Genomic DNA, 18,519 nt, shown 5'->3' on the forward strand with positions numbered 1-18,519 from the left:
CTGCAGAAAAGCTACATAGTATTAACACTGTTAATGAACTGTGAGACACTATGGTCAGTGTTTTGTAAAGTAGAGGAACATACTCCCTTTGGTTTAGAAAAGTGATGTTAAAGTACAATATTTGCATTGATAAATGTATGCAGGATGTATAGGCCTACTGTTTTCATAAAAAAATTCAATAAGAACATCTGTCTAGTGACATGCCTGATCATAAAGATATATATTCAGATTTGCATTTATACATGCACGATTTACATTTAGATATTCAGAATTATAACTATATATTCAGATTTGCATTTATATATTCAGAGGTATAACTATATATTCTTATTTACATCTATATATTCAATACTATATATATATATATATATATATATATATATATATATAATACAGACATAGATGTCTGTGCTATGAAAAAACGTATCTGTAATGACCTCTTCGTTCAGGAATATTTTCACCCCCTAAAGGGCAAAGAGTTTGCTGTCTTTAACAAGACATGCAACCGTACAGGATTATAGACAGCCTTCCTCTAACACACCTTAATAACAGTCCCAGAGAGGGCTGTGTGTGTGTGTACAAGGGTGTGTGCTTTCTTAATAAGCTTGACAAAGGTGTTTTGTTTACATTGCACTCTGGATAGCAGCAGCCAAACCCTGATCCTGGAGATTCCAGTGCTGTTTTAACACACATTTTTTCAAGAAAATCCCTGTTGCTTCGTTAAGGAATGTTTTACTTCCTCTGCCAGCTTGAAGATGTGCTAGATGAGCCCTCGGAGCTGGAGCCAAGAAGTGGAGGCAACATAAGTAAGGAGCTTATTGTAATTGCACACATCATTGTCGAGATCAGCTGTAACTGTTTTGTGCCACGCTGACAATCCACTGTAACCACAATATTTCACCTTGTGTTGGAGTGTAAATACACAAAAAATGACACAAATCATGACTTATTCTAAATATTCAACATAGCACTACAAAAGCATGAAAAAAGTTCATCACACTCCCATGACCTTGGTTTTGTATCTTGTTTTCACATTAAGTCGTGTGCACAATTTACTACTATGTTGCACAAAATTAAAAAAAAAAGAATAGTAGTTAATTTTTACTTCATTCTTTCTGTTTAAGATAAAATGTTGGTCTTTTTTCGGCTGCTCCCGTTAGGGGTTGCCACAGAGGATCATTGGTCCTCATATTTGATTTGACACGGTTTTTTACCCCAGATGTCCTTCCTGATGCAACCTTCCCCAGTTTTATCCAGGCTTGGGACTGGCACTGGAAGTGTACTGTTGTGTGCCGGGAATTGAACCTGGGCCCCAGTGGTGAGGGTGCCGTGGCCTACCCACTGTTCCTCCAGAGACCTCTGCTTAAGATAATATATTAGGCAAAAAAAATTGGTTGTGAGTTATCAACTGCTATTTTATAGGATTGCAGCCAATCAGTGTGGGTGTATGCTGATCATAAATTCAAATTAAGCACCTGCGTAAGCTGAGTCTGAATATCGGGAGGTTTCCTCGTGTAAATATTGACATAAACTGAGAAAGTAAGTCACCAAGTTAACTCAGCAACACTTGGATACTTTCTATTGGATTTTTCATTTATAAATGACACCAGAGAAGCAAGCAGGCAAGATGGAATTATTATCATGGGAACACTGTGCGTGAGGTGGGAATACATATCCTGGATGGGATGCCGGTCCATCACAGTCATTGTTCTTATGAAGTGTGTTTAATTTATTTAGGTTATTTAATAGCCGCTTTGTTAGTTAATAGTGCTTTGTTTTATCTGTTGACTGCAACATGCTTTTCCATGCCATTATAAGTAGGAAGTCGGTCCCAGGAGTGGATCCCTTTAAAACATGGTGCGAGCCACAGAAAGTAAACACTAGATCACTGTTTTCACTCAAACCAGAGATCTGTTTATCTGTTTACACATGACCAAACGTACTGAACTCGGGTCTGAAGTGCTAATTTGAGAACACGCTCTGAGAACACTTTCTCAGAAAATGGACACGTAGAGTGGGAGATCATCATGGAAGTCTGTGGAATTGAACAGGTTTAGATGAACTGGATTGGCTAAGACTTGTTCAGAAATGTGAATGATCAGAAAGAAACCTCTGCGACTTCAACAAAACCTATCTACTTTTTTTTTTTCTTTTTTCTTTTTATCTCTGTCCAAATGTAAAATTCATATTTGGCACATGTTTGGTCCTAAACTTAAAATAAAATAATACAAAAGTAATACATCATATATATATGTATATATATATATATATATATATATATATATATATATATATATATATATATATATATATATATAGGACACCGCAGGACACAGGTCTGTGGGAATTCAGCTTAGGGCCAGGCATAGCCACTGTGTATATATATATACACAGTATATATATATAGTAATAGTATAGTAATAGTATAGTAATACATCATATATATATATATATATATATATATATATATATAATGTAACATTTTGCAATGGCAATAGCGCATTGTCATATTGCCCTACCTTAGAGTGTGACTACACAATTTTATTCTCAACCTTATCTTCAATTCTCCCTGAAACGCCTAATCTTTAATAACACATTATGTACCAGTTGAACACATGCTTATCGTGTTATCATAAATCTTCACTATCAAGTAACAGAAAAGAATTACCCCATTAATAAAGCAACATGTGATTGAGAGGCTTTAGACAAGGTTCCAGGTTTAATCAGGGAATGATTAGTGTTACATTATTACTGTTATACAAGAGTACAGATAGTACACCACTAAGATACCACTGAGCCATGCATTAAAAAAAAATCTAGAGAAGCTTTTTAAGCTGTTTCCAGAATTTGTGCTTTTGAAAGACAAATAGTGTATTAACGATCGGAAAGCACCAAAAGATCAGCCTCATACTGGGATACAGGGCGAGTTAGCATTTATTATTGCATTTCATATTTTCATTTGTCTAAACAAATACCAGTGCACATCATACAACTGGATCGATAACGAAATATGTAAACTCAAACTCCAATTTTCACCGTTTTGGTTAAGAACACAATCATCGTGGAACAAATTGGTGCTATCGGCTCCGCAGTACACCGCAGGAGACAGGTCTGTGGGAATTCAGCTTAGGGCCAGGCATAGCCACTGAAACACAAACACACATTATATTAAAATATTAAACATTATGTAAGGTATAAAACAGGACAGCTGTGCTGTTACCATCACGAACTCAATTATTTTCCTAGAACAGCACATTCTGACGTGTTTTATTCTTCTTATACCTCATATATTTGTCAATCCCTACAATGTTTTAGTTATTCAAGAACACAGTGTACTTTTACGTGTTGGAAAACCTAAAGCTATAGTTTTATCTCTGACTGTTACAAAGAGATGACACTGGAGACTCCTTCCAAAAATTCTAAATTGATAAGAAATGAGGAGACGTTTAGGCGTAGGAAATGATTAGGCATTTTCTAGGTGTGCATCGGATCTGGGATCACATAGGATGCAAGGGTTAAAAAAAAGTTGCTCAAATGGGAGGTTTAACAGCATCCTTAGTAACTGCCTGGGTCACAGTGGTTTCAGTTTGATTATATTTTGGGAAATTGAACCCAATAAAAGGCTTTACAAAATATCTCGGCCAGATATCTTGGTCAGGTTGAGGAACTGTCAGTGTAGTGTTAGGTTTCTTGAACAAATTCTGCTTTAGGCCACACCCACTTCAGGTACAGATACAGACACTGGCATTGCCTTACACCCCTAATACAGTGGAATCATTTATAACGTTACACATAACCATAAATGAAGATGTTTACCTGCATAATATCCAGCTCAATCTTCCCAGTATTGTTCTTGTCAAACTTCTTAAACATATCTGAACACAACCGGGAAAAAAAAACATGATGTTATCATAAGGATGTTTCACAATGCAGCATTGCACAGTTAGCTGGATGACTGTGATGACTGTAGATGTTTTATTAGTGGACCTTACCATAAATACTTTCTTTAATCTTAAAGCAACTTGAGATTTGTGTTGTTGTTATTATAATGTGGGTTGCCAACCAAAAAGTTTAACTCAAAATTGTTCGGTAATCCTAATGTAGGTTTGATCCACTCACGGAAAAGCAATTCCATACGGATTACGCAGCCTACGAAGGCATCGAAGTCGATGGCGCTTTGCTGATCAGCATAGCGCATGACTATCACCTCCAGGATGGCCGTGTTCAGCTGGAAGCCTAGGAGAATCAGTTCGAGTGAATTAGTTTTAGTTCTCATGATAAAATTGATTACGGGCATCAATTCAGTTCAAGTTAACGAGCACAATGGCCAGGTACAGTAAGTCTTTCACTTGCTCAGTGTTAGGGTTAGTGTATGATACATGTTAGTGTATGAAAAAAGCTAAAAGTATGTTCAAGATCCTAGATTAACAATACCTACCTGCTTCGCTGAGAGCTTCTCTCAACTCATGGGAGCTCATGGTGCCCGAGTTGTCCGTGTCATGGTTCTTGAAGATCTCCTGTTAAAGTAATGAGAAATTTGATCTACCTCATATTGTGGGTGGGGACATTTAGCTGGTCATGAGGAAAATTGCTTTTTGTTTTTGTTTTTTTTTTCAAAACTGCAGATTTTATTTAAAGGTGGAATAGTCGATTTTTTTAATTCCTTACTTATAACGTACATATAATCTAATAGTAAGAGAAGCATGGGTGTGTAGGCATGTGTCATGTACCATATATTTCTGTAGCTTCAACCAGAGTGTGTGAAACTCCAACAGCCCGAGTTTCCCGCTGCCATCTCTCTGAGTCCTGTCAAGGCTAAAACTAGATGTTAAAAGTAAATGTTGTCTGGCAAATTAACAGCGTTGCAGTCAAACTGCCTACCCTCAAGTATAATATGTCTGAATAATTGATTGACTCTTCTGAAGGAAGGGGTCTTAGAATAAAAGGATACATCCAATAGGCTGACAATATGGCGGCAGGTCTCCATGCTGAAGCCATCCGTCTTCAGGTCAGTTCCTACGTGAAACAAACCAAAAGAAAATAGGAGCACAATCTACAATATGGAAAAACAAGGAATAAGACGGAAGATGCATGAGAACGAATGAGCTCTTACGCTGAGACACAACTCTGTCCAGAATCTTCTGCAGCTCTAATGCTGAAATTTCAGAATCCTGCAGAAGAGACGACATGATTAGAGCTGTTCCGGGAAGTAGATTAATGGAGCTACATAATACTTTGACATGTTGACATACATTTCCAGCAATCTGCCTAAAGAGGTGTTGGAAATGTGGGTCCACATCTTTGTCGGAGATCTTATCCTATCAGACAGAATGTGGTTAGAGCAGTTCTTATCAAATAAAAAAAACACACAATTCAGATGCCATTCAGAATATTTTGTTTACCTCTTTAATATTGGCATTGATGTCCGTCTCCATTGGGCTAGAAGAGCAAGATGGGATTAGTCGGGGTTAGTCAATGTAATAGGAAATTAAACTTATTAAGTTTCCACAATAGAAATAACATTGGATATCATTATTATCAACATTATTCAGTTTAAATAGAAATCTGTTTTAACATAGATGTTTGTATTACACACATCTGTTCTAAATAGTTGAGTTCTCATAATAATGCTCCTTCCCTTAAATGAACCAACTACTCTATAAGGGCCAAATTCAGAGTTGACTTCAGCAAGTTCTTGTGTGTTTAAAGTGAAAAACTCCATCACAGACGCTTGTATTCAACGTATATTTGGCACCCTCAAAGGCATGAACTACACACGTATTCATATTTGTATAATATGAACAAGGAGTACAGAAAATCTGCTGCGTAACCCGACTCTGAATACATGGAACTTTCCCCATGTAGCTATTAACCAACTTTTGGACTTAAGTCACCAAATCTGATTACAGCCCTTTGTAGCTATGATTTAGGACAGATATTATACCCTGAAGTGTTTTCGCTTAAATCTACGTATACAGCAATCATACCCGGCAGTGGCGTGTTTCTCAGCAAAAACACGGAGTATAAAGGTGCCCTTGCGGTGTGGCTCGAACGTTGAGGGAATAATGACGTATTCACCGGGTGGCAGTTTGAAACGGCAGCACACCTCACGCATGTTTATGAAGGTGTTACTCATGGCCACGGCTCTCTGACGCAGCAAGACGTCTGGGCCGAGGTGAATGTTATTTTGACCTTTATACTGCAGGACAAATACATACACAACAGCCATAAACCGGGTTTTCCCATTTGGTTATCACATTAGCAGAACAAGAAATCAATTAGGATTTTAACTGTTCGTATTGCAAAATTGTATTCATGTGATAATTTGATAATTAACATTCACAAATACATTATGGATGGTAATCCATGGTGCTAATTGTTGTCTTTTAACACCTAACACCTGATGTTGACTGGATGAGAAAAAATGCATTACTCCATACACACCTCATCAGGAACCTGAAACACAAACCCACACAAGAGAATATATATATAAATAGTCTTTTATTTCTAGTTGACTTCGAGCACTAAAATGAAAACTGTCCTTTCTGCCAACTGGAGGTTTAAAACCGAAGATTAAAAACAGTAACATTGCAACATTTTTTAGTGTTACCAGTGCTCAATATTGTGCTATCACCTTAGGGTACACTGCAGTAACCTTGTCTTAAAACCCCAGAAACACCATCATGCTTTGGTAACACCATGGACTGTGCGCTAGGTCATTACCTTGTAGATAGCAAAGCCGATGGTGTTGAGGTCTCGGCCAAACTGCCTCTCTTGGCGCATGTCCTTCTGCATCAGGCCAACCAAAAAGGAGCAGCCGTCTATTCCATCGTGGGGGTCATCGTCCATCTCATCCAGCTTTATCACGTACTGGGGGTTTGAGCAAAAGGTTGCTAGATAGAACACAATTTCAGACATTTAGAATAGTGTGTCTGACCATGCAAAAGTCAAATGCATTGGCAAATTGCTCTCGCATGAGAAGAATAAAACACTTTGGGGCATGCCTGTTATTAGAAAATAATCAACTTCAGGGTGTTAACAGTAACTTTGATTCACATCAGGATGCATCACACCACCCCCTCGTTGATTACTTTCCTATAACAGCCATCCCCAAGTGTTTTATTTCTTTCATAACATACGGAGTTGACCCATCCTTAATGTACAACACGCAACATATTTTGTCATTAAGTCTATTTAATATAACATGCAGTTTTATTAGATTTTACTCCATAACTACAGCAACAAGGTACCAAGGAACATTCGACTGTTTCAATGACTTAAAGCAATGCTTCACATCTTTCATTATCTTGTACATTCTGACCCTTCTCTACCTTTTAAAAGTACAATTGGAGGTCTCGGATTTTGTGGTTTGAGCTGTGCAGTTTGATAGTAAGCTTTACCGTTTCTTGCTTTCTTCGTAGTTCATCTTCCAGCTAGAACTGTAGCACTGGCTAGCAGAAAATTGCTGGTGGTCAGGTTAGCTTCAGAAGAATGAAAGGGGATACAAACATCCATTCCTAGTCTTGGCTGATTTTGGGGCTGTATGGCATTCTGGCTATGCCACGTGTGCGCTGGGGTTAAAAACAATTAGAAGCCAGATGCCAGTTGAGCTCAGGGGGATGGTAACAAGAGCTCAGGACACTTCCCCTCACTACCACTAGAGGCTGCAATCACCTGAATGGTATTGCAACCACTTACAACCACTTTCCAGTTACCTCCTGGTTTAATAGTATGTAACTAGCTCATGTAATCTTAGTCATTGCGAAGTCTTGCCATACCTAGTGTTTGTGTAAGTTTAGAGCCTTTGTTATGCCTTGCTGCATTTATCTTAGATTATTTTCTGGATTACTATTTGGCTTTGTTTACTGTTTCTGTTTTGACTTTCTGACTGCCTTAACATGTTTGGGTTTTGGATTGTGCTTTGACTGTGTCTGCCTAATAAACCTCTTTGCACATGGACCCTTACTCCCTCTCCCATTCCCATGTGTTACAGGGACTAGGCAATTCTCAAAACAATCCACCATTGTCATAATCCACCTTGTTAAAAAAAACAGTATTTATTGACTTTTTTTTGTTAATAGCCTATTTTGCTGGTCATTTGAATTGACTGGGTTTTATACCAAGCTGGATAACTCAAAAACAAGTTGTCTATAAATGATGTCAGCTATTTTAAGAAAAATGTCCTGTGTTATGTTAAACCTTCTCCATTCTCCTAGCTCAAGCTATATATAGTAAGAATAAGACTAAGAACCTGTGTTGTTTCTGCAGCCACCAGCAGTAGAGCCAACCTTCCAAGTGCCCTCAAATTGATGATAGCTCCAGCGGGCGATCCCTTCACTCGTCAGCGTATCAGGAGTCAAGTTACATATCTCCAACTTGGAGTACTGCTGCACAAAATCTGAATAAGCCATCCTGAAAGAAGAGCATAGGAGTATGTGTGAGTGTGTCTTTATTACATATGTTGAATTTGCTTATAAGCAAATGCTGACACCATACATTTGAAATAACATGCAGAAAGCATGCAACAGAAGATGTAAACCAGACTTTTGAATTGAATCCTGACACTTTTAGGGTTTGGTCTACATTATTATCTAAAATCATACATTTGTGCCCAACATATTAATGTCAAAATACAAACACTTCATAGAAACTCTTTTCGAAAATCTTTTAATGAAAATCTGTGAAGTGAGAGACAAAGTAAGAAGAATATGACAGACAGGAAGGAAGGAAGGAAAGAAGACAAAGATAAATCCATACCAGAACTCTCCATCATCTGCCGAGTGATCAAGTTTGGCCTTCTCCTCTGGCAGCACTCGGTCCCACTCTCTAGAGCTGAGAATGATAACATCAAGAGATTTTTACACTAAGAGTTTTCACACTAAGTTATGGCATGGATGATAAATAGATGATCCAGTTGGTCTAATGAAACATACTCATCACTCCAAGCTCCGGTCCATTCCACTTGACCCCATGGATTTCTCAGCCGCACCAGTTGAACCGGGGTGCCATACACATGAACCTAGGAGCATCACACAAGGGCTGCATTCAGAGTAAGTGACTAAAATTCAAAAGCTATGTCAATATTTACACTGGGAAAGTTCTCTGTATTCAGAGTTGGGTTACACGCATGCTTAAGTTGATTTTCTGGGTGGCCCGTTCATGCCTCTGAGGTTGCACTGAAATAAATGTCTAATAGGAGTTTAGTACACTGCCAATATATTGCTGCATTAAAAATCGTCCTAGTTGTAATTTTCACATTAATCACTGCAAACTTGTCATAATTTAACAACGTGGCTTAAATCCTCATTATTCAGAAATGATAAAATAGCACTTGATCCAGCACATCCTGTTATTTTTAAACAATGAACTAGAAGTGCAGCAACATCTAGCGCAAACATTGTACACTATTGAGAGCTGCACCAAGTGACTTGAAGTGGCACAAAAAATACTTTTTACCTGTTATATTGTGCGTTGACAGTTTTGTGCTCACAATATAATTGCTGTTCTAGTTATTGTCATAATGCTGTTCTCATTTTGAGGAGAGCGTACTAAACTAAGACATTTGATTCTGTTTTTACTTAACAAATTGACAAACCAAATGAGCATTTCATATTTCCCTGGAACGCTCTGAGATGAATGAAGACAAGTTCATCTTTAAATATTTGCACAGTGGGAAAGATAGTAAATGCACAGAGTGGTGCAGGTCTTTAACCGGCTGTGACAGTTTCTAAATGTTTACAAATATTTAAAAATGACTGTTTGACTGTACGTATATGCCACTGACCAGGATACGAGAGAGAGAGAGAGGCCTCACCACTTCTGCTCCTGTGACAGAGTAAGCATGTCCCTTCACCAGCTTCTGTCTGGTCACTGCTTCCGAATCATATGCACTAGTGATCTATTCATGAGAAGAATAATGACATATTCATTTACATATCCATTTCGGTCACACTTTATTCATATCAAGATTACAACTAGTAATTTAAAAATAAATAAATAAGTAAATAATAAATAATTATTTATTATTCTTGAATGTTATTTCAAATTCCAGGGTAAGCACACCTTATATAGATGTGTATTAAAGTGAAATAAATCGGAATCGAAATATATGTGAAGATATGGTTTGCTTTACGCTTTGCTCCATATGTTTCAATTACATGGTAAACTGCTACTTGAAAACAGTTACTAAGAAAAATTTGCAATCAGTTGCACTAATGAATATTACACAACGGGTTTTGCATTACTAAACAAATTAGACTGATTGCTCACCTGCAGAATGATGAATGAGGCTTGACCTATTTTGACATACTGTTTGAAAAAGCTCGGCTTGAAGAGCTTAAGGTCTTGCTTGTTGAAGTAATAAGAACTACACAACCTGCTTGGTGTAACTAGTAAACAAATAGTATGATTAACTAGCTAATACAAGGGAGTAAATTAGAAGTCAACCTTTTTCACAAAAACCATTTGGCTGATTTGGAACATTCAAGTGTGTGGTCAAATTGGGAACTCATTGAATGTCTAATAGCAGACAATCAAAGAAACTATCTAATGGGGAATAAGCTTTATTAGAGCAGATAAAGCCCTTAGGTGTGTGGTGAAATGCCTGTAGCCCTTAAAAGTCTGTGATGGTACCTTTGCCATGAATGGTCATATCCAATCATATGTTTTGTTATTTGTGAAAATAATGATGCAAATATAGAACAGATAGTTTCTATGCTCACATCTATGGAGCAGCCGAGCAAAGATCCACGATCCAGTGCTTTCCTGATGATGTTGAACAGAGTAGGGGGGGCTTTTTGTAGTTCATAGGTCTCAGAAATTCCACCGGTAAAATCCTCAAAGCCCTCAGTGGTGCAGCCTCCAGAAAGAGCTTCATAAGAACTGTTCACCCTTGAAAGAAAAACAGAACTTGGACATGGACCTGGAACAGAACAGACTGGTCATATTGACTCTGAACCCCTGAATAAGCTGGATAAACGTGCGGTTTGTTTGAGCAGATCTTAAAATAGCAATTACTCATTCAGCTTGATGTCATGTAAAGTCTTCTCTCCGCATACCTATTGTATTGCTTTAAAGGAAAATATAAAATCAGTTGCGAGAGCAAACATCAGAGAAGAAAATGAGAAGGTGTCCATTTGAGTTGAGTGATCATTTTTGAGCCAGCCTTTGGAATGGTCCAGAGTTTGGAAATCCAGAAGAGACTACTTGAAATGTAGAAGACAGAAACATAGTAAATAAATCATCCCAAGTGATCCCAAGTGACAATATCCCACGTGATATGACCTTCAAATATGTAATCTTCCATTCTACTTGTTTTCGTTCTGGAACGCCAGTGGTTTCCTTCAGAAATAGAGGACGCAAATCATCAAGTGGGTTTGTAACACAACACACACTGATGGACAATACTTGGAAATAGTGCCAATACCATACATTATTGTGAATACGACAACCAGATGGTCAGTAGCTTGAGAGCCCTCACTGGACAGAGGCCTTTCTGGTTGCATATAAGTTTATTAATATACTATAGCATCTAGTGTATAGTGTCTTTGGCAGGTTGTGTTCGGCCACAGTGTGACGTGATTGAAGTCTGGTCTCCACCAGTGTTGTCTTAAGCAAAAACGGTGTCTTAAGTGAAAGCCACTTTATATCCATATCTTCTACTCGTTTATATGGCAAGTTGCACAAACTGCTTAGCACCAAACCCACTGTGGCCATTGATTTATGTGAATGTTAGAGATGCTCCAATCCTTTATTAAAAGGTTTAACTAGTTTATGCTAGAGACAACGCTGATATGTACACTTTTAGAATAGACCCCAAAAGAAAAGAGTCTAGCTGACTCTGCAAAAGGTCCAAAACTTTGTTAATGATGCAAGGTAAGGGTTTATGCCAAATGTTTTTTAGATTGCCTGCATATACCCGGTGTGTATATGGAACATGTACACTAACAAGAATATGTCTGACCCTTTATGAAAATACCATTATGCTGGGATGGTATTTTTCAAATACTGGTCATTCTGAAACCCATAAATTCAAAGTGTGTGGTCTGTTGTGCCACAGACACTTGTTCGTCAGGGACTTCAGGTCTGGTCTGATGGATAGCAAGCATGGAGGACTTGTCAGTAACGTTAACAGCAGGAGAAAGGATGGTCTGATTGAAGAGAAAGTGGCTATCAACACATTGCTTATATTGTCTTTCTGGTTGAGCTTCAGTGTAATCCACAGCAATGGTAGTGACAGAAATTGCATCTCACATATCCTGTCCCAAAGTGTTTGTCTCCAAGAATCACATTGAACAAGGATTTGTCTGTCTGTTCACAAACAGAGCAACTTCCACACTTCTGTAGGTGCTCCTCATTAGCTGAACAACCTTTGCCAATTCTCATGGCGCATGACTGCCGAGAGGCAATGGGTTTGATTGAATCACCCTGATTGGTAGCACTCTTAAGAGTGCTCATCTTTCAAATTGTTCATCTGAAACATTATCAACACTAGCCACACAGATTTCATTTAAATGATATTAATGCACTAATTTTGATACCTGAACTTTAACTTCCCTCTTTGATGGTCTAATACCTCAGATTGTGTGCACACTACTGTTGACACCTGCCTTTGTGATATGGCTGCCAGGTGGTAAACAAATGGTAAATATGGTGGTAAATAAAGTGGCTCACCTGACACATGAGTTAGGCTGAATGCCAACAGTCTGTGAAGGAATCAGGTGACACTCTTTGTGATTTTATCTGAGCACTACCACATGCAAAATCAGGACATTTGTTTGGCTTGGCTCAATCTGCTGTTGGGACTGTCCACCCAGCAGCCAAATGACCAGATAAAGAGGTACACACAGATATTGCTCTAAGGTCACTCGCAAATACTTTTTGAACCCCCTGAATGCTGAAACTACCCAAAAGGGACAGGTACATCATGCCACCTGTATCCCACAGCAGTTGAATGCATCCTTCAGATCTATGGTGATGAGGTGGATTTGACCTTTTTTTCCATTTCTTTTTTTTTTCAAATTATCATGAAGAGAACCCAGCCAGGTGTTCTGGCCCACGTATCTCTATGGCCTGTTTCTGTAGTAATGACTGTACACATTCACTGGCAATCACTGGCAATCAGTATAGCCAGTTGGTGTGGGTCTTGTGCCTTGCTGGACAGACCATTGTCCTTGGCAGTGGTCAACAATGAACTGTAAGCGACTATGTATTTTCAGATAAGATACCTATATGTTTTTTTTACTGCCTTGAAGCTTGGTCATGCTCTGATCTGATCTGACACTAGCTCTTTTTCATTGTTGGGTTTACACTGGGGTGCCAATGTAGCCACATGATATCCTGCATAACTCCATTCATCTGCTGTTGCAGTTTCTGAAATCCAGCTTTGCAGGAGTATTGCAGTGGCTGGATATGTTTTGTTTAGGAATTACTAAATCTTTGGAGTTTTTTTCTCCAGATTTGGGCAAACCATTCAACAGAATCAATTGGATAACTTAACAGACTCAAGTATCTTGATTCACTGAACAGACTCAAGAATTCAGCACTTCAGTGATGGCAGCCAAGGGCCCCTAAAGGGTGCTTACTGCCTTAAAATGTGTAGTTTGTGTTTTGGACAGAAGACGGCAACAATTTAGTGCCTCCCAGGCCTGTGCGCCAAAGACCTGCCAGGTAGACTACTAGTGGCAGGTGGTGCAGTGTGTACCAGGTACCAGGCTACTGACAATGGAGTTTGAGTTAGCAAACTTGCTTTCTCATCTGCATTAACACTTCCAATGATCTGCACTTCATTGCTTTCTCTGCCATTGCTTGGTTAGTGTTGCCTCTGTATTGCTATTTGGCACATGCCTGCTGCCAGCTCCTGTAATCTGTGTTCCAACACAATAAAGACAATCACTCTTCCTCTTTTATGGGACTGATTATCCAAGTCTTTTATTTTCACGTCTTTCTGATCGTGTTCTTCGTAGTGGCTTTGCGCGCAATGCCGCATTAGAGGAATGTAATGAAAATGCAGCAATATTTCCATAGCCTATAGAATGTGTGACGTAGTGGGGGAACGTTTATAGGCTACCCACATGGAGTCATGAGGGAATGAGCAAAATGGTACTCCACTATTTCTGAAGGAAACTGGCCAGAAACTAAAAGAAAGTACAACCTAGGTGGCCAATGTGTGTATTTTGGGCTGTGGCTGGATTTGGCAAGCAATGTTTGCAGACAATGACTCAGGCTTATGTTAGACTCACCGCCTGTTATCTTGCAGTGCTACTGACACAACATGAAAAAGCATCAGTGTTATTTACACACTCACTTAGCGTAGGCTTTCTCCAGCAGAGCGCTCCAGAACTCGTTCCCTTCAGCTGAGTGAACAAACAGCAGCTCCCCGTTTCTTGTGGGCAGCCGGTCATCAATGACAACATCCACCCACTCACCATAATGCCAAAGCTGTGGATGGAGAGGTTTAAGCAAGTGTTAGATTAGAGGTGATAAGTAAATCTGTAAAAGTAAGTGTAGCATGAAATTTTCCACACCCTTGTCAAAGGCAACAAAAATTGAGGCTATCTAGGACTAGGCCATAACCAAATGTGGCTAGGATTATGTCTAAGAAATTAATCATTAACATGCCTGGTGGTTATTAGCTTTCATGGCTAATTAGAAATCAAAAGCCAATCTCTCTGTCATCAAACAAATTAGATGACTTGTGCTGGTTTAAAGCCAAAGAAGGTTAAATAGGTGAAGAGAGTCTCAAATGTGCCAAAATGGGGCCGTGGTAGCTCAGGACATATGGTGGCCAGTGATTGGAAGGTTATGAGTTCAAATCCCAAGACTGCCAGTGATGCACTGTTGGATATTTGAGCGAAGCCCTTAGTCAGAAATATACAATGATAGGATAATGTCTCACTTGAAAGTTGCTTTGCTAAATTTATTAAATTAAGTTATTTTTTGTGTAACCATTGTCAAAAAGCTCTACAGAATTACAGCTCTTTATCTATCTCTCTAATTAGCTTATGCAATTTAGGTAATTGTAGCCTGCTAGCTAGCTCCTTGATGCTATTAGTAAGCTGAGATGGTATGTCCGTGTCGACAGTGTAGGGAGTGATTGTGGGTAGAAAAAACTTCCAATGAGAAAATGTATAGGTAAACAGGGTCATTTTTAAAACCTTACTAAACCCTATCAGCACAATAAACAACAAAGTATGTTAATCCCACCTGGAAGTGAAAGATGCCGGCATACTTTTCAGTGAAACTCTGGTCCGCAGGAACCACCCGCCCCAGAATGTCAGTGTCCAGAGTCAGAGAGGCAATGGCCGCTAGGAGCCAACAGTCACCTGCAGGAGTCAAAGGTCATATAGCAGGGTTAAGTGAATTAAAATTCAACAGCTGCACAACTTCATCAGGGTGCTTTTAGGCATGTACAGTGCACATTTCAAAATACAATTAAAATTTATAATATATTAAAAAATATTGCCTGAATTCACTCACAGCATTTAAAATATGTATTATGAATGCATTCTTAAGCATTGTGTGTATCTTATACCTAATAATGTGAATGTAGCATACTTTTAAAAATGACTTAAGGTACATATTTGGAACTGAAGGACCACTTTTGTACCTTTAATTACACTACGTACACCTTTCCAGGTAAAAGATACACACTAAAGCTACAAAGGATGTACCCTTTTTAACTTCTCTTTGTATTTGTACTATATGGAATTAATTCCATATTATGTCTTTCAGAATAACCCCGCCCACATCCACAGGGCACAAATCCCTATTTACATGACTATGTACCCAGTGAATCTCTTGAGGAAAAACAAGAGTCCTTTAAAGATTTGAGATTAATGGTTTTGTGCAGATTGCATGGTAGTAACACCCAGAAAAAAATCTCTTTGTTTTGATGTAATGTGAATGACTCACTCAGCTTACACCACATTACCAGCCATATGGCATGTAAGTGTGTTGCGCCATGTCTTAACTTTTTTTTTCGTGCTGATGATCAGCAGAGCAAGTCAGAAATTTAACCCTGCACGATCGCCTATCACCCATTTGACACCCACAGAGTAAAAAAATGATCAATCATGCATGAGACTTTTTGATTGATTACAGTATATATTACAATCAGGCATGGCACCAGCAGTCAAACAGTTCTGAATCATTTATTAACTCAAGTTAAGGTTGAAGAGTTACAGTTTTAAAGGTTCTCAGCTCACCTAGAGCTCCCTGGCGGATGTCAGTCCTTGTAGCTCCATCGCAAATGAACTGAGGGTTTGGGCAAAGCTCCTTAAAAACATCAACGGGACAGAAACCATGATTGAAAAAAATAATTAATCATCATCACTGAATTCTGAATTCTTGTCAGAAGGTGTTTCTATATATATATAATTATAATTTATCATTTTCTATAACAGCAGCTCGGACAATAGTTCCAGCTGCAAGACAACTTACAGGGTTGTATTAATGCGCTCGTTATAGTAATAAGTTATAGTTTCAGTAGTAACAACATTCACGGGGACTTGTATGGTGGTCGCTCTACATAATTTTAAAAAACGTGCTGTTATTTAACAACAGAAAATGCACAGATATTGCTTTGATGAAGCTTTCTGTAAGGAGATGTTGTTTTTAAAATGTTAAAACATTTAACATTTATGAAAAAAGACTTAAGACAATGTCAGCTCTTTAATGTAAAGCCATTAGGACAGAAGAGTTTGTGATTTGTGGTTTCTCAGTTATAAAGTGTTATATAACACATGATAACAGGAACTAACTTGTTTTGTGGATGTTCCACACCATTAAATGTAACTATAAATGGACAAAAAATATGTGTTTTTTTTTTAAATAAATAAGAAATTGTAATTGTTTGCAAATTGCTGTTGTTTAAGAGCAATAAAACACTTCGGTACATTCTGTTATAGGAAAAGAATAAACTTCATGGTCGTAACAGCAACCGTTACACCACCCGGTTGTTAATTATTTTAATTATAACAGCATATCCCTACATTAGTGGTAGCTGCAAGTTTGCTTCCATATTTGATTTTGCTTGTCATTGCCCTGTTATTAATAAATAATTGATGGATTTGTTCCGATATTTCTAAGCAAACCACACAGGATGAATATGCAGTGTGGTTCTTTTGTGTTTTCTGGTATTTGTATTATATTAATATGGCCAACACAGACCACTTAACAATGCACATTAAAGAGAAAGTAAACAGAGGAAGTAACTGCAGTGTACCTTTGTGATGAGTTTAGTGGTTAAAAAAAAATAGGTTGGAGTTATTCTGGAGAAGTACTCAAAATTGTTTTGTATATCAGAATAGGTCTACTTTGAGCATACATCAAATCATTTTCTATTCTCTACCAGAAAGGAAAACCAACACTGACTAATTTGCATAGGAAAAAGGCCCCAAAGGTACAGATTATCCATCACACACTGGCAGAATTCTTACCGATGGCCTTTTCCACTCCATTCCCATGGTCTTGGAGGAATATCGGCCCAGCTGGTTGTATCCTAAAGAGCGGGATTCAGCAGGGAACGTGGGGTCGCAGAAGAGTTTGCCACTCTCCAAGCACTCACGTCGCAGCTTCTCAAAATCCTGGTTGTTGAAAGGAATAGCATTGTCATTGCCTCCCACTCCTTCATCTTTGTCCTTCTTCTTGGCCAGAACATGGGCTATGTTGGACATCCTGACACAAGCCTGGTCTCAAGTTTCAGCTAGTCTTAAGAGTCTGGTAAAGAGTGTGAATGCTTCACAGTGTAGCTTGACAGAATTTATGCTCTGAGCTTATGAGGTGTTGAAGGGCGGAGTGTGGATGGTGGGGAAGGGGGAGTGGCAGGTATTTGTTTACCTGTCTGCAGGTCATCTGCCATCTAGTGGGTGAATTGAATCAATATAACACAATTGGCACACCTGAAGATCAGCTGGCACACAAGTCTAGGATGAAACTAAAGAACGTATTAGCCTATTTGTTGTCTGGTGCCTAAATCTAGGCTAAAGACACCTCAATCTCTACCAGGTCTTGTTCTTTGGGCAAACTCTGCCGGCCTTTCAAGACTGGAGTTGGGCAGAGCTCCTCTAACGTTTGATACAACACACATTTAATGATAGAATAAAGAATAATTTTTAAATGGAGGTGTGTAAATGTGAGTAGGCTTGAGGACAGATATTGGATCTCTGTAAGATACTGAATTTAGAGCAGAGAATCAGATGTTGCCTGTTTGAGCGCTGGACTAATTTCACTCCTAGACAATGAAGGATAGCCAATGATAACCAAGCATTTTAGATCATCATTAGGACTCCTGCTCTGTAGATGCCAGATAAATGAAAAACACCAAGTTGTGAGTCAATAAATAAAGGTAATTAAAGGAATTAAACCAAGTCCAAGCCAATTGATCAAAACGGGCTTTTGTGAATTAGCCTAAGAACTTCGGAAATCTCTCCTTAAAGCACATAAATGGCACTTTTGTGGCTTTAAGCACTCCTGATTCTGGCTCAGGGGATGATTGTTGGTATACCATAGCACTGTTTA

General features: G+C 38.5%; 1 protein-coding gene across 1 annotated transcript; it reads right to left on the bottom strand.

The window, feature by feature from the left end:
- Window positions 1-2,916: 2,916 nt before the first annotated feature.
- On the bottom strand, window positions 2,917-17,762 carry capn8 (calpain 8). Its single transcript, XM_026947989.3, has 21 exons — window positions 17,439-17,762; window positions 16,206-16,275; window positions 15,205-15,323; window positions 14,306-14,439; window positions 10,722-10,890; window positions 9,815-9,898; window positions 8,934-9,019; window positions 8,758-8,832; window positions 8,252-8,412; window positions 6,724-6,893; window positions 6,445-6,456; window positions 5,988-6,199; window positions 5,403-5,439; window positions 5,253-5,318; window positions 5,114-5,171; window positions 4,952-5,016; window positions 4,731-4,799; window positions 4,439-4,517; window positions 4,120-4,236; window positions 3,817-3,875; window positions 2,917-3,145 (listed from the first exon to the last, which is right to left on the bottom strand). Exons 1-21 carry the CDS (start codon window positions 17,673-17,675, stop codon window positions 3,122-3,124), a joined length of 2,103 nt encoding a protein of 700 aa, XP_026803790.1. The 5' UTR covers window positions 17,676-17,762; the 3' UTR covers window positions 2,917-3,121.
- Between the last annotated feature and the right edge of the window lie 757 nt (window positions 17,763-18,519).

Source organism: Pangasianodon hypophthalmus, chromosome 25 (assembly GCF_027358585.1).
Source record: "Pangasianodon hypophthalmus isolate fPanHyp1 chromosome 25, fPanHyp1.pri, whole genome shotgun sequence".
Lineage (NCBI taxonomy): Eukaryota > Metazoa > Chordata > Actinopteri > Siluriformes > Pangasiidae > Pangasianodon > Pangasianodon hypophthalmus.

Excerpts from the sequence above, each read along its gene's own strand:
- capn8 (XM_026947989.3), bottom strand. The coding sequence starts at position 17,675 with ATGTCCAACATAGCCCATGTTCTGGCCAAGAAGAAGGACAAAGATGAA. Across the intron at positions 10,891-14,305 it reads CTGGAGAAAGCCTACGCTAA|GGTGAACAGTTCTTATGAAG; the intron begins GTGAGTGTGTAA and ends TTTTCTTTCAAG. Across the intron at positions 9,020-9,814 it reads CTGTCACAGGAGCAGAAGTG|GTTCATGTGTATGGCACCCC; the intron begins GTGAGGCCTCTC and ends TGATGCTCCTAG.